The 23,741-nt window shown below is 38.9% G+C and overlaps 1 protein-coding gene and 1 long non-coding RNA gene across 30 annotated transcripts in view; one reads left to right on the plus strand and one right to left on the minus strand.

Annotated features, from left to right (window-relative positions):
• The window catches only part of LOC133385359 (uncharacterized), a 30,744-nt gene extending 13,171 nt beyond the window's left edge, over nt 1–17,573 (minus strand). Inside the window, exons 1-2 of the long non-coding RNA XR_009762859.1 lie at nt 17,310–17,573; nt 392–500 (exon numbers count right to left, since the gene is read on the minus strand). This is a non-coding gene — a long non-coding RNA (uncharacterized LOC133385359). The remainder of the gene's footprint in view (nt 1–391; nt 501–17,309) is intronic.
• Nucleotides 1–23,741, plus strand: part of ABI3BP (ABI family member 3 binding protein) — a 235,902-nt gene that overhangs the window by 142,043 nt on the left and 70,118 nt on the right. For 19 of the 29 annotated variants that reach the window (XM_061628187.1, XM_061628192.1, XM_061628194.1 and 16 more), the window contains 11 exons: nt 1,249–1,323; nt 6,116–6,193; nt 11,549–11,617; nt 14,974–15,015; nt 15,537–15,608; nt 15,805–15,852; nt 16,101–16,163; nt 16,585–16,641; nt 17,786–17,854; nt 19,172–19,219; nt 23,036–23,101. In XM_061628187.1, the coding sequence (XP_061484171.1) occupies nt 1,249–1,323; nt 6,116–6,193; nt 11,549–11,617; nt 14,974–15,015; nt 15,537–15,608; nt 15,805–15,852; nt 16,101–16,163; nt 16,585–16,641; nt 17,786–17,854; nt 19,172–19,219; nt 23,036–23,101 (687 nt within the window). The remainder of the gene's footprint in view (nt 1–1,248; nt 1,324–6,115; nt 6,194–11,548; nt 11,618–14,973; nt 15,016–15,536; nt 15,609–15,804; nt 15,853–16,100; nt 16,164–16,584; nt 16,642–17,785; nt 17,855–19,171; nt 19,220–23,035; nt 23,102–23,741) is intronic. The other 10 variants (XM_061628212.1, XM_061628216.1, XM_061628217.1 and 7 more) reach the window with 8 other exon arrangements.

Consider the following 23,741-nt stretch of genomic DNA (forward strand, 5'->3'; position numbering starts at 1 on the left):
TCTTTTGTTGGGAGTCCTGTATTATTAAAAATAATGGTTTACTACTGAATTCAGCAAGTTTAGATTTTTTAAAATCTGTATAAATAGTTCTAAGTTATTCATATGACACCATCAAATTAGAAAGTAACTAAAACAGAATTTCAATGGAAGCAAAAATATTCCTTGGAAAATTTTCCATTTTCTGCACATCTCTTTATGCTCCTCTCTCTCCTTCTCCAAACATACACACAGACAAGTATGTCAGAAAGAAAATTGTGAATTTGAGATAACCATCAATTGTTTGCCTATGAAAAACATTGATTATCCTCCTATGATTTAAAGCTAATCATCTCTCCTTTAATTTGTTTCATTTCAAAGACATAGTTTGCCAGTTCAAATTTTTCTCACTTACATAGTGCTTCCAGATAGGAACATAATTTGCAGATGGGTTGTTGAGATATTGCAAACAGGTGATTGGCAATAGTTTTTTTTTTTAAGTGTTTCTCCCAGGAAGGGTAAATCTAGATTAAATTGGGAAAATATGTGTTAGCATTTTGATGCAAACAACATTGTGTGGCCACTTGCATGCATGATAAAAATTCATCCCACAAATAATCTGCATCGGGAAGTACCCTCATTTAACATAGCAGATCAGTTTTTAGCAGTTTTAAAAAGCAAAATGAGAACAGCAGCAAGTATAAAAGCTCAAACACAACCACAGCAGAAAACATCCCTGTCTACTTTTTCTTTTTCTTATTCTTTTTCTTTTCTATAGTCAAAAGAGTAACAGAGACATAGACCTTTAGACAGACATTCAAATGTAATTCTAAGGGTCCTAGAATGTGACGTTTATGGCTGTAATCTTGTGCAGACTTATCTATTGGGCTTAGTGGGACTTGCTTCTTAATAAGCTTGCAGAATATTTTACTGCACAGATTGTTTTTCTGAAGCAATAGCCTCTCCATGTCCTTTGGCAAACTACTTTTAAATCTTCCAGGGTAGTTTGTAAAATGACTTTTTTCGGCCAGGGGAGTGGGGATCTATAAAAATTGCACAGCTCTAGCACAAGTCTGTTATGTATACCAAGCAGCTCTTTAAATCTCATTCACTGTTCATTTGAAATGCTCTTATACAGTTTTGGACTTAGATGTGAACAAAACACTGATCATGAAGAACTCCCGTCAATTTTAAAAAGGGTTGTACAGGAGCAGCTCTCGGCACTATTTTTTAGACACATACAAATGACCTTTTCATTTTTATTCCTTTCAGCTCCCAGTAAAACAAAAATCCCTGTTTCCAAGCCCCCAATCCTTCCCCACCTGGAAGAGCCAAAGATTGTACCGGGTAATTGCTATATACTTTCCTATAACTATTTTGTTCCACAGCATAGATCAAACTTTCTTCTTACTGACTTGGATAAGCGTTCTACAAAAAAAAAAAGTGTTGTTCATGCACATTAATTCTTATGTAATCTTAGCATATGTGATATAATTTCATACATAATCACAAGTAACCACCTATGATTTAGATCAGCTTCTAAACATCCAATTTGATGCCACTGTCATGTCAAAGCTCATATTTCTTTAATATTGTAAGATAAAATATTGTAATGGAGTGAATTAATTTGTCATTACCGAATTTGTTTAAAATCTGGCTCAGGCTTGACAAAAAAGTTGGTATCAGTTGATTATATTTAGCTTAATCACAACTAGCAATAAATAATAAATGATAGGGAGAAAATTCTGAAGGAGGTTTAAAGAAAAAACCAACAAAAAAACTCAAGATAAAATCATATTTCAGCTGGATATATCAGTGCTACTTCCATTCCATGCAAAGCAGTAGCAGATGGTGTAATGGTGGCGCTCAGCTGACCTCCCAACGCCTGAATCGATGCTGCTTACTGAGAGGAAGAGTGAGAGGGTGGAACTTGACACTTTGCAAATGCACCAGCAACATTGTATATTGGCTGCATTGAGTTGTTTGCACAGTGCCAAAGTCCCTGCCACCTCTCTCCTCCCCTTTTCCCTTCTGGCAACAACAGCGCCTTAACTGTCAGGAGGTCAGGTGAGCACCATTGCCCCACCATGCCATCCACTGCTGATGCAGATTTCTGATCTAAACAAATATTATAAATGTTTTCATACTACAGTAGGGCCCCGCTTATACGGCGGGTTAGGGACCAGGCCCCCGCCATAAAACGGAAATCGCCGTAAAGTGGAACACATTGACTATAATGGGTTGCGTCGCGCGAAAATGCCACGAAAATGCCGCAAAAGCGCAAAATCGGCTTTAAAACAGGAAATTTCCCATAATTGAAAGCTGCCGCATCAGCAGAACGCCAGAAACGGAATGCAGTAAAGCGGGGCCCTACTGTATCTTTATTCATGATCATTTCTATGGATCTAAACAGAATGATATGATATAGTCTGAAGGCTGCCATCTTGCTTAAGCTAAGCAGGTCTGGGTCTGCTCAGTGCCTGGATGGGAAACCGTCTGGGAACCACATGTATGCTGCCTTGGGTTCAGTGATGAAAAAAAGAGGGGATAAATGTAATAAATAAAAATAAATAAATAAATATGTGTGAATATTTTAATACCTTAATATTTGTTATATCACAGGTTTGATAAACCACAACTATTCCATTTTAGTAAGTCTTTGGAAGCTGAACACTTTTAATTTGTTATGGCCAGTTTCTTCACCCTGGGAGGCCAGACCCAACCTGGCCAAACTGCTTGGGTGCAGTTTCCCCTACAGCTATGACTTAATCCTTCCCTTCTGCCAAGCAGTTTGATCAGAGAAGGCCATCCCCACCTCCCAAATCTGGGTACCTCTCCAGTGTGAAAGCACGGTATGCCTCAGAGGCCTCTGCCAACCTTCAAATAACACAAGAGATGCACACCATGTCCAACATGGTATGGGAAAGGACTGGATTAAGAACATAAGAACATAAGAAGAGCCTGCTGGATCAGGCCAGTGGCCCATCTAGTCCAGCATCCTGTTTTCACAGTGGCCAACCAGGTGCCTGGGGGAAGCCCGCAAGCAGGACCCGAGTGCAAGAACATTCTCCCCTCCTGAGGCTTCCGGCAACTGGTTTTCAGAAGCATGCTGCCTCTGACTAGGGTGGCACAGCACAGCCATCATGGCTAGTAGCCATTGATAGCCCTGTCCTCCATGAATTTGTCTAATCTTCTTTTAAAGCCATCCAAGCTGGTGGCCATTACTGCATCTTGTGGGAGCAAATTCCATAGTTTAACTATGCGCTGAGTAAAGAAGTACTTCCTTTTGTCTGTCCTGAATCTTCCAACATTCAGCTTCTTTGAATGTCCACGAGTTCTAGTATTATGAGAGAGGGAGAAGAACTTTTCTCTATCCACTTTCTCAATGCCATGCATAATTTTATACACTTCTATCATGTCTCCTCTGACCCGCCTTTTCTCTAAACTAAAAAGCCCCAAATGCTGCAACCTTTCCTCGTAAGGGAGTCGCTCCATCCCCTTGATCATTCTGGTTGCCCTCTTCTGAACCTTTTCCAACTCTAGAATATCCTTTTTGAGATGAGGCGACCAGAACTGTACACAGTATTCCAAATGCGGCCGCACCATAGATTTATACAATGGCATTATGATATCGGCTGTTTTATTTTCAATACCTTTCCTAATTATTGCTAGCATGGAATTTGCCTTTTTCACAGCTGCCGCACACTGGGTCGACATTTTCATCGTGCTGTCCACTACAACCCCGAGGTCTCTCTCCTGGTCGGTCACCGCCAGTTCAGACCCCATGAGCGTATATGTGAAATTAAGATTGTTTGCTCCAATATGCATAATTTTACACTTGTTTATATTGAATTGCATTTGCCATTTTTCCGCCCATTCACTCAGTTTGGAGAGGTCTTTTTGGAGCTCTTCGCAATCCCTTTTTGTTTTAACAACCCTGAACAATTTAAACAATTACATTGAATTACTGAACAATTGAATATTGTCAGATGCCCAGTGCAGTCTAAAGACTTTAACATGAACGGTTTGACCCACAAATATTCAAAATAGTGCAGATGGTTAATTTTTCATTTTCTGTTTTAAAAGTTCTGTTTTCTGTGTTTCTGAAATGGGGAAACAGGCATTGCTCTGCCTCGGGGATTTGCAGGGTTTTTTTGACCATTGATTGAGAACCATACACAGAGAATTGAACAGATGATTGACTCAATCAGCTTTTGGCAATATTTATTCACCCCTCTTTTCCGATCAGAGGAAACTGTAAGAGAGGGTTAGATTAAGGCTCCCCTTCACCTAAGTAGGTGATCTCAGGTGTGAACGCTGACACTATCTATCAGAAACAAAAACAGCTCCAAGGCTTCATACAAGGAAATGAGGCAGATATTCCAGGTAGGCAACAGTAGGTGCTGGGTAAAGAGCAAGGAACTGAGAATTGCAAAATGTAGTTCTAAAATTTATATATATATATATAAATGGAACTATATGTATAATACTTGCTTTCACTCAGAAGCACAATTATGTTCTGCACAGCATGTTGTCATGTATAATCCAGACATTTAAATGAATGGCTACAGATGTCTTCTGCAATGTAAACTGACATCTTAATATTTTTTTATTTTCTTCATACTTTTCTAGAGCTGGGGAAGGTTGTAGAATCTGAGCATAAAAATGATGTGATGTGTTCCACTTGAATAGATGCCATGCATCTATTTTTAATTATGAATGAGAAGTAGAGCAGGGTTTGTGTTATTTGATCTATACAGCAAAGGTTGATCTCCTACAGGACAGCTACTCTCCAGTGTACTCAGCTGAACATACAAATGTGATACATTAGCTTGGGGGAGTCAAAAACAGTTGGACTTCTTGCTAGTGACATCATTCCCTTGTGTACTGTTTGCCTTAGTATTGGAGAGGCTTAAATGTGTTGGATTGACAGGGTGTATGTCTTGGAATAGATGTTGGCAACTGATGTATTATTTTTCACTTTTTTCATATAGTTAATATATGCTGTATGCTAAATATAACACACCCATATTTCTATTTAATGAACCTCAGCATTCGTTTTTCCCATGTGAACCAGCAACCTGCAGAGTTGGGCATTGCCTTTCCTTTTTAAACACTTTTGAAAGTAATGAAGGATTTGTGTTCCATGGATTGTAGACTTTCGTTCTTATCCTTAAGGTATTCCACTAGAGCAAGCTTTTCTCCAGTAGTGCTTGTACTGTATCTGTCTGTATGATTCCAGTGATAAAAGATTACTACCTTCTGCTTTTCATTGTTTGCTGAATCATTCAACCATATGATGCGCTAGATCCTCTAAAGCAGGAACGAGGAATTTGTGGCCTTTCAGATGTTGTTGGACTCAGTCTACCATCAGCCTCAGCCAGCATGGTCAATGGGGTGATGGGAGTTGTAGTTCAGCAACATCTGGAGGGCCAGAGGTCCCCCTTCTATGCTCTGAAGTTGCAGAGAAGTTCCACTTCAGATGTTTCTAATTAGTAAAATGTCAGCAAATATGCATATGCTTCAGTCCCTTAAGAATTCTCTTTGGAGAAAGCCCCAATTTTTAAATCATATTTGCATTTAAACCATTTCTGTTTCTCAAGGTAATATACATCAGACTAAACTATTTTATCCTCACAATAACCTTGAATGAAATAGGCTGGGATGTAATGACTTGTCTAATGTCACTGAGTTAGCATCATAGCTGAGCAAGGATTCAAACCCATAAGAACATAAGAGGAGCCCTGTTTGATCAGACCAGAGTCCTACATAGTTCAGTATCCTGTTTTCCACAGAAGCCAACTAGATGCCTAAGGGAAGCCCACAGGCAGGACACAAACACAATCCTCTCCTGCTGTTGTTCACCAGCAACTGGTATTCTGAGTCATGCTGCCTCTGATCCTGGAAGGTGGTATATAGCCATCATGGCTAGTAGCCATTGATAGCCATAGCTTCAATGCATTTTCTAATCTGGGTCTCTGTAGTCCAAGTCCAATAGTAATACTTCACCAGCTGACTCTCTTTATGATCAGATAGACAGTCTAAAAATTACATGCTTTTAAAACAGAGCATACAGTACTAGTTGTAAAATCCTAAACTCTCAGTTTTTCCTTTCTCAAGATACTATCCTTTACTCCAGCAGTTACCAACAAATTGATTCCAGTTCCCACCACCACTAAGATTTCTCACACTGTTGGACATCCAGTGGCAACAATGGGTAATATATTTTATTTTAGCTAATTGTCACAATCCTGATTCTGCTTCTAATTTCTTCTTATTACTGCAATGAACGTTTCACCTACTGCAAGTGCATTTTATGCCACCATGTTCACAATTAGAATTCTACCAGCCTTTTAAATTACTATCACATCTTCCTTAGGTGGAGGTGGTGCTGGTGATGATGATGGAATGAGTTCCAGCATATGTGAATCCATAGAAGAGGTTGCACTATTTTGTTTGTTCTATAACTTCAGCTAAAATCTTCAAGAACTTTTTTCTGGTGTCTAAATTATTAGAAGTGAAATTCTGAACTGCTAAAACATGAGTAACCAGCCGTTATGTCATCAATGCTACAACTGGCACACATTGCAGATTTTGTGGCATGCCAAGACAGGAGCAACAGGAACTATGGGCCTGACATTGACAGAGTCAGGTCTATATTTCTTCCTGTGTCTTCGACTGTCTCTTCTGTATTGCACTGCTGCCAACTTCTCAGCTCAATAGACTGGAGGCAAAAACACACCAAAACACAGTGGGCCTGTATGATGTACCATAGTGCTCACTGCCTCAAACTTTAGACTGAATTTGTTAGAACACTTCTCTTCCCATGCCATTCCAAAAGGCCAGCTTTGCCCTAAAGCCTGTTGTGGAACTCCTACTGACTACAGAATAATTCAGACCAATATACTGGAATGGAGTGTCACATCCTATTAAGCAAATCTTGACAGTTTAACTTTGTTTCCCTGCTAGCAATTACTGTAGACACATCTAGTTAGCATCTGAATCCCACAGTCCCAGTCTTCCTCCTATATTGTCCCAGCTGCTAAGTTCTCCAGCCTGTCAGCTTTTATAATACTTCCAGTCATTACTAGGAAAGGTATTTGGTAACCCAACTGTGAAAATTTGTAAGCTCCATAAAATAAATTAATTTTAATCTCAAAATAAATAACACAAGGACACTCTGATTGTATTTGTGTTTTCCTGTTAAATCCATAAGAAATCTTTTAGGAGCATTTTTGTTTAAATATTTAACTAACTCAAAACCATCAAATAAAAATGGCTCAGAATCAAAGAATCTTCCATAATTAAGTTAGAATGTGGATGGTTTGAATCAACTGGTTATTCCAACCAGACTGGCTCAGAAATTTCTGTGGCATGGAGGTTAAACAGATGATGTGCCTGACAAAGTATAAGTGGGCTCTGTAATATACATATCGAGTCCTGCTGCTTTAAAATCAGTCATGCTGGATTATCGGGGGAGTAGTTCCTCTGGATGAAGGTGGAGTCCTGCTGAGAGAAAGGAGCTCGTAGAAGGGACCGTTTTGTTCTGGCTTTCAGCTAAAGAATCAAAGCTGAAACAGCCTGTCTCAAAACAGACTGATTACATGTTGGATACAAAAGGACAAACTTCATATAATAAGATGTTTCCTTTCAAGCATGAGCTTCTTCCCTCCCTGTGAAGCATAGGCTGCTTTCACGTTGCACTTTATTCCATTATTCTGACGATTTCTTACCTGGTAATTTGCGCGTTATATTTCATCTGTCACACGATGTACAAGCTAGCTCCGAAATTCTAGTGGAATGTAGTGCACATTTAGCACAGATTTCCATGATAAATATCAGAAATAATCCATTAGCAAGGCTGGGAGCCTGGACAATCACAGGAGTTTTTTGCTAGCTGCAGCTGCTCATGTGACAAGCATCCCAGCATGCAGTGCATTCCCACACTTTAGTTGCACAGGGTTTTGTTTTTTTTGGCTGATGAAAATTGTACAGGTATTCTGGCATTGGCACAGATAGCAGCATTTCCTACACACACCCCTGTGTTGATACAACTAAAAACATTTTAAAAGTCAGATCCTAAAGGGAGAGGGCTTGCATGGCTATGGGATGAGATCTTAGACTTCCTACACAGTGGAGAATAGTGTGCATGTGTATAATGGGTGAAGGAAGAAAAAAAGACAGTTGCGCAAAATGCCGGTATATTGGCTGAAAAAACTGCTGTTCCTTAACGCAACAGGTACTGCAGTCTGAAAGGGATTTTAGAAATCGGGACAGAAGCACTACCTTTTAAATCCGTTAAACTAACGCAATTAGCCCCATGTGTGAAAGCAGCCATACTTGAGAAATCTAGGGAGGGGAAGGGGAGGAGGAATTGAATGCTTGCTCAGCACACCAGAAAACATGCTGATGAATTTTCATGAGGACTTTCTTTAAAAAAAAAAAACTGATATGGAGGACTGAAACTAAAAGTGGAAAAATGAGAAACTGAGAGGGACTGAAATTGATAGATTCATAAGAACATAAGAAGAGCCTGCTGGATCAGGCCATTGGCCCATCTAGTCCAGCATACTGTTCTCACAGTGGCCAACCAGGTGCCTGGGGGAAGCCCGCAAGCAGGACCCGAGTGCAAGAACACTCTTCCCTCCAGAGGCTTCCGGCAACTGGTTTTCAGAAGCATGCTGCCTCTGACTAGGGTGGCAGAGCACAGCCATCATGGCTAGTAGCCATTGATAGCCCTGTCCTCCATGAATTTGTCTAATCTTCTTTTAAAGCCATTCAAGCTGGTGGCCATTACTGCATCTTGTGGGAGCAAATTCCATAGTTTGGCCATGCGCTGAGTAAAGAAGTACTTCCTTTTGTCTGTCCTGAATCTTCCAACATTCAGCTTCTTTGAATGTCCACGAGTTCTAGTATTATGAGAGAGGGAGAAGAACTTTTCTCTATCCACTTTCTCAGTGCCATACATAATTTTATACACTTCTGTCATGTCTCCTCTGACCCGCCTTTTCTCTAAACTAAAAAGCCCCAAATGCTGCAACCTTTCCTCATAAGGTAGTCGCTCCATCCCCTTGATCCTTCTAGTTGCCCATTTCTAGTAAAGAGTAGACTTCCCCTAACCCCGCTTTATATGAGAGCAATGCAAAGATGTGTTTAATGCAGATATGATTGCCCCTGCATGTCTATATATGCCCTATGGCTAAGTGTAGGTCAGGCTTTGAAAAATGGTTTGTCTTCTCTAACCTCTGGCACCCAGGCTGTTTGAACACTCCAAGACGGTGGCAAAGTTCAGGGTCTCCATCTCCTCTAAATACTCATCTTTATCCATTTCTTTTATTTACAAGACATTTTGCTACCTTTTGGAGACCGAATGGCATCCCTCTCTCTGCTAAAAGGTGTTGCTGCATCTTTCATACACCAGTTCTTGCCTCCATCTATCCCTCTTTCGTGGTGTCCCTGAAGCCAGTTGCTTCACCATGCTGGCTGCAATGCAGGGCTTGCCCTAATTTGTTAAGAAAATATCTTCCCCCCTTTCCACTGTATTCTCATTCCTTAACCTGAAGTATTTAGTTCAGTGGTGGAGTACCTATAACCCTCTAGATTTTATTGAACTCCAACTCTCATCAGCTCTGCCCAGCATGCCCAATGGACAATGATGATGAAAGTTGTAGTACAGCATCATCTGGAGGGTCACAGGTTCCCCACACTTGATTTAGGTCATTGTTAACACATCATCACTTATTTAAAACTTACTGTGAATGACATCCTCTATTAATATCTTTTCTGATACTGCACTGAACAATTATCCTGCAATGTAACCCCATATACTATATTAGAATTACTATGTTTTATTTCCTGCTCTCAGATTGTTTATTGAGATCCTATTGCTGTACAAGATTTTGGATTTGTACATTTATTTTTCAATTAATTTTGAACTGGGGGTTTTCCATTTTTTTCTAGCTTCTGTTTCTTCTAAATCTAAAGAATATGATTTTATTTATGCCAAATGTGCCAGATAGTCAACCTAATAGACTGGATTGGATACATTGTACATGTTTATGTGTGCTTGGAGGATCCATTAGAACATTCCATGAGTGAAGAAATACATTAATTTGATAGAAATTTGCTAGCTATTAGAGAGAACACTTTAAGGTATTTTTAAAATATACTTTCTTTTACTAGAAAGTAAAAAATTATTGAGGACAGATTCAGCACTGAAATTATACATTAAAATTTTAAAAGTTTTAAAATTTTACTTTATTAATACTGATTGGTAGAACTGAAACTGAAGAGCATGCTTTTTTGTTTCTGAAGCCTTTTGACTAGTGTGTAGCTGTAATAAGGAATGCAAAAACATATATAAAATATGATAGGTAGGTTGTATGAGCAACAACCTTGAACACATTAATAAAAAACAACTTAAATATGTTCACAGTAATATTGGCAGATTAGTGTCTTGAAAGATTAGCTCTGAATGTATGAAAATTGACCATTAAGTAATGAAGTTTAGCTGTTTTAATGCTGAAATCCTAACCTTGTCAACTCAGATGTAAGTCTGAATTCAGTGGGTCTTATTCATAGATAAGTGGGTTAGGAGTGCAGCCTTACTCTGTCATAGCAAAACCAACAGTTTTATGGCAAAATAAATGCTAACATAACAACAGTGCAATCTATTGGGAATTTTTTTGTATAAGCCCTATTGAATTGAATGGAAGTTATGTGGAAGAGTACATGTGCAGCTCTCATTCATTCCCATAAAGCTTGCTCAGGTGAATTTATCTGGGTTATGCCTTTTGGGCAGGATCTCAAGACTTCTTTTTGGCATGTACAAAGGTTTAGACCTGCCTAGTGAGACTTTTAATTCCCCTCCACCTCTGAACAACAGACTTCCATATCATTATTACATATCAGTTTTGAAAGAGGTTTTTTGTATAGCACGGGGAGCTGCTGTTTAAGAAGCACAAGTACAAAGCCACTGGAACTGCAATCCTAAGCATACTTGGGAGCAGGACCGTCGCCTGAGGGTGGCCAGGTTGGGCCCTGGCCAAGGCCCCCTGCAGCCCAGAAGGGCCCCTGAAGGTACTGCTGTTCTGCGATCTGTGGCAGCATCGGGTCTTGCAACCCGACCCTAAGGGGCTGATACCCCACCACCATCTTGATTGATAGCAGGCATCTGCACTATGCACACACATTATTCACATGACATGGGAGGTAGGTGGGCTGTGCAGGTGGGCTTATTGAAGCCCATGCTGTCTGTATTGAGGGAAGTGCCTGGAAGTTCCCTATCCGTGATCTGCAGCAGGGTTAGCCCCGCACCACCTTTATGGGGGGTGCTGGGCTACGTCGCTGCAGGCCCATGGCAGGCTGGTGCCCAAGGGCGCAGTTATGCCTGGCCAGCCCTGCCTGGGAGTAAGCCCCACTGAAGACAGCAAAATTACTTCTGAGTAAACATGCAAAAAATGCACTGTTAGTCTTTAAGATAAAAGGTATTTGAGCCATATAAGATAGAGGGGGATATAAACACATCCTTTGAGTAGCACATGCTTGAATAATTTGCTGATTTTTTCCCCAGCTTTAACCAAAACAGATACATTTTCTTCTAAACCATCCACAGCTCCAGAACTCTCATTTACTACCTCTGGTAATTATATATTTTTACAAATGGGCTTAATAAAATCTTCTGTGATGTGGTTGTTGTTAGAGGTTGTATCAATGGTGGATAGTAAAATAGGGTGGAAAAGAATAAGCAGCTGCGGCAGCGACCAAGATGCAGAGGAGACCTTACCAACAGAGAGATGCTAACGGCACCCAAGGCAGGGGGTGGCTCACACTGCACAAAATATCGCACTGCTGGTAAATGGCCAACAGTGTCCTGCATGGGTATGGGCCAATCCAACTAGATGCTGCTGCCCATCCTCCACCCTATCATACTTTTATCCTGCTCAACCTCCATGAAACTCATATCAACTTATAAGTGGTTACTCTATCTTATCCTCACAACAGCCCTGTGAGGCAAATTACACTGGAAATTAGTGACTTGTCCAAAGCTACACAGTGTGCTTCCTGTCTGAGTTGAGTTTTGAACACAAGTCATATCAGTTCAGGTCAAACACCATATCACAGGTCTCTGTAGCATGTGAACCACCAATTGGAACGCAGCCCATCAGGGGTTCACTAAACTTCTTCTGTTTCCTTTCTGTTTAGGATTGTGAAAAGAGACCACAGTACACTCTTAATGACCTGTGTTCAGCTTGGTGGGCCCCAGGTCGCTCTGGCTTGCTCTATTCCTTACCAAACTGGTTCACAGCTTGCTATTTGTTTCCAGCAAACTATAATACAGAATGATATTTTGTCACAATAATTCTAGATGATTGGAATTTGAGTGGTGCTACATCTTCTGTGTAATCACAAGTCATCATATGCTCATGATTTGTATAAATGTAGTAGCATGTATAGGAGCAATTTTAGTCAAGCACATAAATACTTTCTTAAATCCAAACTCATTTTAATTGTGAGTTTCAAACAAAGCTGTAGAATGAATGGAAATGCATACCACCTTAAATTAGGTACACTGCTGCATAAAAGCTAGAATTATAGAGTGGCAAAGTAGGGTTTAACTAAACAAATTTCAGAGAGCAGTAGAAGTATAGCAGAGATTATTTTTGCAGAGAGTAGCAGAGATTATTTTTGCCTCCTGAACTAAAATGATCTCTGTAGGTAATTGTATCATTTACTTGAAACTTAAAATCTAATTTTCTCTTTTTTGCAGTCAGATGATATTATATTTACATATGTGTAAACAATAGTTGCCCTTTGGTTCACATACAGTATATTTATGTAACTGCCTCTTTGCTAAAACTCATTAGAGAGTTAAGCCCTACACCTGCAACTCAAGCCTAAACCAAGTTGTGCTATATACATATGTCGTTCTAGTACCTGCATTTCAGCCTCTGAATGCTAAATGCAGTATTGGGCAGCATAGCATACACTGTAGAAAAACACACAACTACAAATAGTCATCACATTAAATAGTGTTAGTACCAAGCAGATCTTTGTGTGTCTGTAGCCCTTTTCGGACATTATGCCTGAACAGGGAACACCAACTTGAGCAGATGGTGCAGGGCCACGTGCCCTGCATTGTCTACTCATGTTGGCATAGCACCTGAACAGGGTTTAAGTGAAACATATGGAAAATGTAAATGTACTGCTTCCAAGTCGATTCCAACTTATGGCAACCCTATGAATAGGGTTTTCGTGGTAAGCAGTATTCAGAGGGTGTTTATTATTGCCTTACTCTGAGGCTGAGAGGCAATGACTGGTCCAAGGTCACCCAGTGAGCTTCATGGCTGTGTGGGGATTCAAATCCTAGTCTCCCAGGTCGTAGTCCAGCATCTTAACCACTATACCACACTGGCTTTCTGGTGAAACATATACTTGGTGTAAAACAGTCTTAAAGTGCTGGTGGTACAACTGCAAATGTACTTGTTGATTGGTCACTAGTCCACTTCTGCCTAGACTACTAGCAGCCTATGGGCACAATCCAACTCACATTTATGTCAGGCTGAGGGAAGTTGGATGCGGCAAATATCCAACGGAGCCTCCTGGGTCCCGGTTCAGCTGGGCTAAACTGGCATAAATTCCTTAGTCCAGCTCAACTGGTTCTCAGTCAGGCCAGCCTGGCTCCACCAGGGCCCAGCAGGCTCAGCTGAGACTGACACAAGTGGAGAGGACATAAGGCCCCAAAAAGGGGCATGTCAGGGATGTGTTGGGGGAGGGCTAAAGTGAGGGAACTTAGGCCACATCCAGCTCATGTTTAGAGAACTCCTGCAGATCCCGCTGGGAGAAAGGTCAGTCTAAGAAAATAATTGCAATAGGAGTCAATGGAGAGGGCTTACTCTCCTATAGGGATATTTGGGAGAGCAGGCTTTTACTTCATGGTCCTTGTACACAGCTCCTGGCTGAGCCAGGATTCAGCCAATCCAGAGGCTCCTGAATGGCAACTGGATGTGGTGGAACTTTATGCCAGCTTCTCTAGCTCCAGCACAACTTAGACTAGCTTCCCCTGAGTTCAATTGCTCTGCCCCTCAAAGCGTTTTGGCACTTCAGATTTTTAGATTGTGAGCAATCGATCATACATGCTAACTTGAGAGTCTGAAAAAAGCACAAATATGGCCTATTGTTAACAGTTTAACTATTCGATCATTTTAATGTTTTCAGATGTACTTGAAAAATATGAATGGGAGGTTTGATTGAATAACAGAGCAAAATTCAGATAAAAATATATTAAGCAGTAGGTACCTCCAAAGGAGATGAATTCCAAAACTAAGTTGGAGAAGGCATAGGATTTTACTTATTTAAAAATATTCCTAACCCATTTTCCCCAATGTCAGAAGAAAATGTTTTAAAAACAAATACACAAATAATCAATTAAAATGCAATTAAAATCTATAATTACAAAAACAGAAAAACAATAGAAATAACAACAGCAATAGATCTCCATCCAATTATCCTGTGGCCTTTCCAAACAGAGTGGTCCTTACAGAAGCACGTAAAGCAGAGGTGGATAACATTTTTCAGGCTGAGGGCCACAGTGACCCATAGCCAACCCTCCCAAGGGCTGCATGATAAAGTGGGTGTGGCCAAGATGGAAAATCACCAAAAAGTATATATTTTTTTCTAAAATACCACAAAATTGTTAGGGGGTCTCTTCAGGCCACAAAAACCATCTTGTTTGGCCATATACAGCCACAGGTTAGCCACTCCTGACGTAAAGTTTAAGAGGAGAAATGTACTTCCAGAGAGAGGTCAATCCATAATACTTTATTACATGTATATTTTCCACAATTAATTCATCTGGTTCTAAGTGTTTGTATCAAACCCTAACTTTAAAACAGTAGTAATATCTTCTGTCTGTAGATTAATGTAATAGTTACGTTCATTTTGAAAGGTTTTCCTCATTTTAATCATTACCTTTCCTCCCTCCCCCCCCCGATGCAGTCTTGGAACCTATTACATTTCGCAATGAACTTCCAATAGTAGGTAATGGTGTTTTCCTAGTGCACTGACTGGTCTTCTTTTACTTTCTTGTCTCAGAAACCCATCTTTATTTTTTCCTTCTGCAAGATCATCTAACATCATCCTTTTTTCCCATTAAAATCCATCCTTTCTCTAGGTATGTTGATCATTTAGCACTGAAAACTTTTAAACTATTTTTTCCCCACAGTATTACTTTTTCTTTCCTTGCACAGTGGTTCTGTCACTTTTGAAAACACCTGGAAGTAGCCACGGTAGACTGCACTCAAGTCTTTAATGTGTTCACATTAAAAATTCACATTACTTTCTAAAGTTAGGCTCCAGAAATTGCCATGAATCATGTAATCCACCTATACTAATCTTATTCATGTATTATGGTAACTTTCCTTTCTAAAGTCATTTGTGTTGTCTGCCTTTGTATATTTCTCATCCATAGCATGATTTTGTACCTTCACCTTCACGTTCAAATCTGAAATCCCAGAGCCAAACGTATACATGTCTTAATCATTTCTATTTTTCTCTTTCAGCTCCAGAAGCCAAGCATCATGTTTCCAGTTCTAAAACAACTATTGGCCCTCATGTGATACATACTAAACCTGGTAAATTTTCTCAATTATCACATTTAAAATTATCTGAGGATATATATGTGTGTCTTTCATGGGTACAGTTGCCCTCAGTAGTGCATGAATACGTTTTTATTGTTCTCATTATTTTGTTAGCCACCATGTGTTATTTTGGCAAGCATGGCATGATATATATTTTTCAATAAATAATTTTTGTTTTCTTTCTCTATAGTCCCAAAACCTATTGCACTTCGAACTGAGCCACCCAAGACCGAAACTGGTAATGATGTTTCTTTGAAATTTATATTCTTCTAACTTTAAAAAAAAAATGATTTTGTTCTTGTTGATGCATGCTGCTCTGGGTACTCCATGTACAAAAGTTAAGAACATAAGTATATTAGGTAAAAATAAATGGTATTATAGGAAATGCATATTCTTTTATGAAATGTGCATGTCTCTTGTTTTCATTTCATATCTAAGACAAGCTGTGCCTAATCTCGTTTGCCACACCTGTTTTGTTTCCAACAGCACCCATTGCAAAAGATCTGGGCTCAATTAACTTCCATGTTCATGTTTTCAATGGTTCCAAAGGTATTTGGGGCATTTTTATTTATTTATTTCCTTGAACTTGGCTGAAATTATCTTTTATTTGCTTACCCTTCTTGCACTTTTATGAAAAAATAATAATCACACCTTGATTGTGCTCCTTGTGATTACTTCCAGATCATTTCTTTGCTGTCCCATCTAGGAAACCTCCATCTTATTCACAGCCCTGATTGCCATCAAAACACAACCTCCACACTCTGCTTTTCTATCTTTTTTTTACTGAATCTCCCCTTCCTCCTGGTCTCAGATCTTCCATAAAAGCATGACTTCCTGCTAGGCTTCCAGCAATGGGCATTTCAGCTTCTAGACTGTTTGGGGGGGGGATTACTTCTTGTTCAAATTTCATCACATTTCATTTAAAGAAGACACTGTGTATGCTTAACAAGTAAAAATGTTTTGTTTTTAGTTTCATCAAAGCCCTTCAGTGGTGTAACAACAACAGCAACTCCACATGTGAAAACTGGTAATTTTATTAATTTGTTGCAGTTTCACTTGAATACATTCAGTATTTTGAGTGCTTAAAAATATAAGAGCATACTGGATCAGGCCAGTAGCCCATTTAGTCCAGCTTCCTGTTCTCACAGTGGCCAACCGGATGCCCATGGGAAGCCTGCAAACAGGACTTTAGTGCAAGAGCACTCTCCCCTCCTGTGGCTTCGGCAACTGCTTTTCAGAAGCATACTGCCTCTCACTGTGGTGGCAGAGCATAGACCTCATGCCTAGTAGCCGTTGATAGTCTTATCCTCCATGAATTTGTCTAATCCTCTTTTAAAGCTGTCCAAGTTGGTGGCCACCATTGCCATCACTCCTTCTTGTGGGAGCTTGTTAATTAACCTCTAAATTTATTAATCATGTATTTTGCATTTATTATAATAACTTTTTTATTTCATAACAATTTTATTTTTATGTAAAACTATTTCTACTCTTCCCTTCATCACAAAGCAATCCTGGGACAGAGCACAAAAACAAGAAAGCCACATCTATAACAAACATCAGTGGAGCTTACTTCCGACATGTATTGGATTGCAGCCTTAATCATGTAATGTGTTAAGAAGTCTTTGCCCACATAATTGCAACTAAATTAATTTTTGAAGACGTTTTTGAACATTAGGTCACTAATTATATACTTACAGTTGAGACAGTATGATTAAAGAGTGTTGGGGATGTTCCTTTATCTTTAGGACTGCTAATGTATTTTCTCCATGGATGTCTTCACTCTCCTATTTTTCTCTGAAGTGCTAAATAAGACCCACAGGGAAGGGCTCCTGTTCCTTGCCCTTTTTTTCTCCATCAAAACTGCCCATGATTCAAGCTCTAGTCATGGGACTCAGCAAAATCAGAGTAGTTTGGATCTCTCTGGATCAATATTTGTGTTTGTATGTCTGTCAGCCAGCCTATTGTATCCATTCTTTAATCCCTTCCTAAAAAAAACACAACAGCTTTGCATGTCACTCTTTCATCCTTCTTTATAAGCTATAATTGGAAGTTGTATTTTTCTCTCAGTAAGCCAAAGGCATGTTGTGCCTACATTTATTGCATCTGATCTCAGACGGAGATTTCTGAACAATTCACCAATTCATAACTTGCATTCTTTATTTTATTTCCAGGAGAGACAGACCCTGTGCCTTTCAGGCCTAAACCTTGGTTCAGCCCTGATGTGCCACCAATCAAGCCTGGTAAATTCATCTTTGTTTTGTATGAATTCATTCATCAGTTTTACTCTATCTATTCTGGCATTGCTTAGAATACACTTTATTCCTTTTCCTAAAAATGTGGTCCAGTATTCCAAGGGATATAACATGGAAAATGTGTTTTATAATCCATACCATTCTAATGTGTCTTTATAGGTCTATATGTTTTTGAATACTCTATAGAATTTTTATTAACTCACAATTATTTATTATTCCTTTCTTATGTATGTTTATACCACTAAAGTTGACTGCAGATTTTTTTTGTTACTGATAAGCTAAAATAATTATAAAAGGAAACAAGGGGCATAGCTTCCTTGGCTTCTCTACAATTTTTAAATCCATTATTTAGACCAGGGATCAGGAGCTTGTGACCCTCTAGATGTTGCTGGACTTGTCAGCCCTAGTCAGCATAGCTAAATGTCAGAGGCTCAGGGATGACGAAAATTGTAGTCCAGCGATGTCTAGAAGGCCAGAAGTTCCCCATCCCTAATTCAGACTACCATATTGTAGTGGAAATGCTATCCTAATGTGTGAAATGAAGATGTGATTGCTTTTGAGCATCAATGGTCAGTTGATGTTACTCAAGCCAGCTGAAAATACTTTCTCAATGGCTTTTGATAGCCGGAAGATTGTTCACCAATGAGCATTGATAGTTGGCAGCTAGTACTAAGCTATTTATTTATTTATTTGATTTTTAGACTCTTCCTCCTCCCAGTTGGTAGGAGCTAGAACACACCCCATATGGTACAGTTTAGAGAAGCTGTAGAGTGTTACAGTATATAAAAAAAGAGAAATGAGCATGTGTACTGTGGCCTTCTGGGAGAAAGAGCTTTGAAGGGAGGCTCCAAGTAAATGCTATTTGGTTTTTTTGTTTTTGTTCTTGTTTTGCAGGGAGGACTGATGCTACTTTACAGACTGTCATTGTCCACTTGAAAAATCCCCCTCGTTTGCATATATTTGTAACGAAAATGTTTCCACTGTTCTCTGCTCATAAGGAAAACAGCTTCTTTAGTGGCTGCACTTGGAACTTTCTTGTGCTTGGGAAAATAGTTGGGGCACCTGAAATAATATTATATATTCCCTCCCTTACATAGCAACTATTTTATAAATGCTTCCACTCCAAGTTATCAAAGGACAAACTTATACCCACTTGAACTTGTTAAGTTGAAGATGGTCAAATAAAGTTTGCACATTAGATGATCACTAATTTCAAATGAAGCTGAAATGTGGTTTTCATTTTATGCAATGATTTTCAAGATTATTATTGAATATTTGCATTTTTTATTAATATTATTGATGCAGACATGGAAGCGGTTACTTTTAGAACTGAAAAACCGAAGTCAACAATAGGTAAAAACATTTTAATCATGGATGATCGTATTTGTTTCCCTTTTTAATTTAAAATAGTCAGAATTTTAAATCCGTTCTGTACCATACTATCATATTTTATAATCAGCTTTCTTTCTTCTTTCTTGTTTATTTAATTTTAGCTTGATATTACAGTTGCTTAGCTGCTGTTGTCTCTTCCATAACATTATTAAAATTATTATGCTGTGACAAAACCAGCCAGGCTTTACTAATGTTATTGCTCTAGATGCCACCAAAGTGTTTGTTTCCTTGGAGTGGAATTTTTTGTTTGCCACCTTGCGAAAAATGGGTATGGAAGAACACTTTCTTTAGTTAGTAGCAAGGGATAGCAAGGATAGCAAGGCTGCTCTTTTTATCAGCTGATGCCTCTCAGCAACTTTTCCCATTGTCTGGGGCACGAAGCAGGGATACCCTTTGTTGTCCCTGCTTTTTGCCCTGGCTGAGGAACCTTTGGCTCTGGTCATCAAGAACAATCCAAATATTAAGGGACTTGTGATTGATGGCCAGAGCCATTTGATAAATATGTTTGCTGACAATGTGGCATTGATATTTTCTCATTCAAAAGATTCTGCGCTAGCAGTAATGACTGAATTAAAATGCTATGGGGCAGTCTCGGGATTTTTTTGTTAATTTGGTTCATTTTAGCAAGTTAATTTTATGTGCATGCACACCTCCCCTGAGGCACAGCTGGCTTTACAGCAACTTTCTGGCCTTAGCTTCTGTACTTCCTCTTTCAAACATTTGAGGATTGTCTAAATGAATTGCTCTTAATTCAAACCTTTAATTAGGGAAATGATTACTAAATTTAAAGAAGGGGGTAAATTTATGTTGTTCTGGTTGGGCTTAAAATGATTATTTCCCCCTGTTTTCTGTATTCTTATAGAACTTTCAGGGTACTTCCTGTACAACTTTCAGACACCATCTTAGCAAAATGGCAAAAATTGATACTCAAATTTATTCATAAAAATAAAATACCCTGTCTCCCATGGAATAGTTTATTTATGCCGATAGCTCAAGGGGGAGTGGCACTTCCTAAACTTAAGTGGTACTATGATGCCGCCCATCTCCTTAACTTATTGTCTGTCATTCAACAATTGAAAGGGATTACTTGACTATCTATGCAGTTTGAAGGAGGTCAATATCACTTTTTACTGTTTGCTTCTAAGAAAATTCTGGCTGAGATTTTTGAATTCCTTTCTCCTTTCAGATTTGGGGGTGTGGAAATCATGGTGTTCATCTAACTCCCTGGTTACATCGTTGATGTTTCATAGCTTATTTTACAATACAGAAAGACTTCAACACTTTAAAGAGTGGAAAGGGGCAGGATTGTATTGGCTAATGGATTTTTATAAAAACAAGAAACCTATAACTGGTCACGAATTGCACCCAAAACTAATGGGAATTCCATATACTTGGATTACCATCCATGAAGTTTTGCATTTTATACAACAGCCACAAATCCTGGCTGGTGCTACTTAAGATATGACTCAATTAGAGAACTTAATCTATACTATGGGTCCCACAGATAAAGGCATTTTGTCCAGAATATATGGTATTCTTTTATGTTATTCTGTTAAGTCTCTTGCTGCTCTTAAGGCACATTGGGAATGGCACTTTGGGATGCCAGTTGATTATGCTTATTGGAATGTGGTTGCGACCAAAGGCTCTTTCTGCTCCACGCCAACTAGGATAAGGGAGAATGCCTTAAAAACTTTACACTGATGGTATGCGTACCCTGCATTGTTAAACTGAATAGCAAAAACAAATGCATCTACTGGCAAGAATGGCTGTCTATATCCTATGTGGTGGATTTGACCTAAGGTGCCACAGTTCTGAAATAAAGTTGTTTTGGGGGCTGAATTAATAACGGAACAACCCATTCTTCAGGACCCAAGAATAGCTTCACTTTCTATTTATGATGATGAAGCCCAGGATCTCAATCATAAATGCTTGAATGAGCACATTATGACTGCTACCTAGTTGGCAATTGTTCATTTTCAGAGAACCCTACAAGTAGACTGGATGGAAATTTGGTTCCAAGAGCTTTGGGACCTAGCTCTTACAGAAAAGCTAACTAATGCTATGAGAGAAAGTTACATAAACAAATGGACAGCTTTTATTCAGTTTGGGTGAAGTTTATTGACTGCTGCCACAAAAGAACAGAGATATAGGATACTGCTCATGTGACTCTAGCATTATAATTTTGTTTGATGGGTGAACCTTTTGTATGTCTTGATTTTGAAAACTGTCAGTGACACTCATCCAGATGAGAGGGCTGGGTGAAGGTTTCTTGCTGTCTGTCTTACTAATAAAAATATAATAAAATATATATATTTAAAAAACATTATGCTGTGCTAAGCCTAGAAAAGGGCTACATCTTTTAAAATTGGACTGATATGAGATTTAGGAGATGAGGCTTGTAGAGCACATGTTCACAAGATATCAGTGACTTGGACCCATCAGTACTCCTTGGCTAGCAAAAATTGTCTTCTGCTCATGGAAAGCCTGTTTCTGGCCTAGCAGAGGAGTGTTGTTTGAGCAAAGTGACCCCACTCTAATGTTCTTCCGGCTGCACAAGCTTTTGAACAGGACAGTAGCCCTCTCCAGACTTTCTATATTTGTATTTATAACTAGGGATGGAAAGATCTGTCCATTTCAGTACTCTCAATTTCTCATTTTTCCAATCTTAAATTCATTTCTCCATGTTTCTTCAGCAATTTGTGATTTTTTCAAAATCTTCTTGAAAATTCTCCAGCATTTTAATGCAAATTTCTCCTAATAAACACATTTTCGTAGGGAGTTTTGACTAATGTACACATCTTTGCAAGCCATTTCTCATCATATAATGCATTTTACATATTACTTTCATTCCTATATTCATTTTTATTTACATTTCCCCCTAATATGTACAATTTTTGGTTGATGAACTGCATTGCAAAACTCAAATAAGTGCAAATTTTGAAGGATGTCTGTGTTTCGGAAAGTGTGAATTTGATAAATTTGGCTTGAAATATGAACTGAATTGATATTCTCACCCATCTCTAGTATACAAGCAAGAGGAACAGTGGGATGCATACACCAACTCCACCCTCCATGGCTATTCCTATCATTCTCCATGAATTGGAAGGCAAACTTCAGAAGTGAGGAGCCTCCTACACTTGTGGAAGTTCCTCATGCATTTTAGAGCCTTAAGTAATCAGAGTTCAAAACATGCAGAGATCCGCCATAAATACAGGAGGCTCCTCATTTCAGATCACCCTCCAATTCTTAGAGGCCAGTTAGAATAGTGATAGAGTTTGTGCTAGTCCTTCTGCCACCCACCCTCGTATGTTTACTTAATATGAATATAGAATATCCGAAGAGGGCTTTTGTGCAAATCCTTTTCAAGATATTTTTATGGGCCACTTAGAGCCTGTCTTTTACAGCCTGAGACCAAACAAGATGTGATGAAAAATACCACTGAGCTACTGGAAGCCTGACGCATAAGGAGTTATCTGAAATTGTCCGTTCATGTTGCTTTGTTTACAACTACCTCAAAATGTTTTTCTTACTGTTTTTTAAGAGTTAGGAATTTCAAGCCTTTCTCAACTGCTTATGCCATCAGTGCCATTACACCATCATTTATACCATCCATCTCTATTAAGTATGTACACTATAGTTATTACTATTGGTTTATTATTTGCTACTGTTTCTGCTTATATATTGTAGAAGTGATGCTTGTCTGTATTCTCTGCAACTTACATTTTGCAGCACTGTGATATTATAGAACTCATGTTCAATTCTTTTTTGATCCTAAAGAAACACGTCGTGCCCCTGCCAGACCAAAAACATCTCCCAGCCCTGGTATAACAACCACCAAACCTAGTAAGTGGTTCATTAGTTTGAGTTTCTATTCAGTGTGTTCTCTACTAGGAATTACTGAACATAAATGGGTGCATCTGTGCATATCTAGTGTGAAGAGGGTCTGCAAAATAAATACTTTATTTACTGCTGAAATTTACTAGCACCATAAAAAACAAAACCAAATTCTGTTTTTTTTTAAACTTCTTTTATTTACAGCTTTTGCCAAATACAACCATCTCCCCCTCTCCGTAAATAAAAATACCACAAATACACCAAACATATACACAGAGGAGCACCTCTCCCCATAACCTGCCTGTATTTTGCAATCTCTAGGGAGGCTGTTTTGGTAATATCATCAGTACGTGAGGTCAGAGGATCTATTACTTGCTAGAGGGCCTTCCTGGTAACATGGTATAATCCTAGTTGTGGAACACTCCCCCTTCCCCTTAGGTTTGTTTGATGCCATCATTGTCCATCTTTTGGCACCAACCAAATACCTTTGTCTTCTGAATAGGTATGTTCATATTCTATACCATGACATGGTGATCAGTGTATTTTTGTTCTGTTCTATAACTGATTTTTTGACTGTTTTAAGTTGATCATATTTTATTGTATTCTCTCTTGTTGTTACATGCCCTGAGGTAATCTATGATTAAGGGGG

The sequence above is a fragment of the Rhineura floridana genome, chromosome 5, assembly GCF_030035675.1.
Source record: "Rhineura floridana isolate rRhiFlo1 chromosome 5, rRhiFlo1.hap2, whole genome shotgun sequence".
NCBI classification, from domain to species: Eukaryota; Metazoa; Chordata; class Lepidosauria; order Squamata; family Rhineuridae; genus Rhineura; species Rhineura floridana.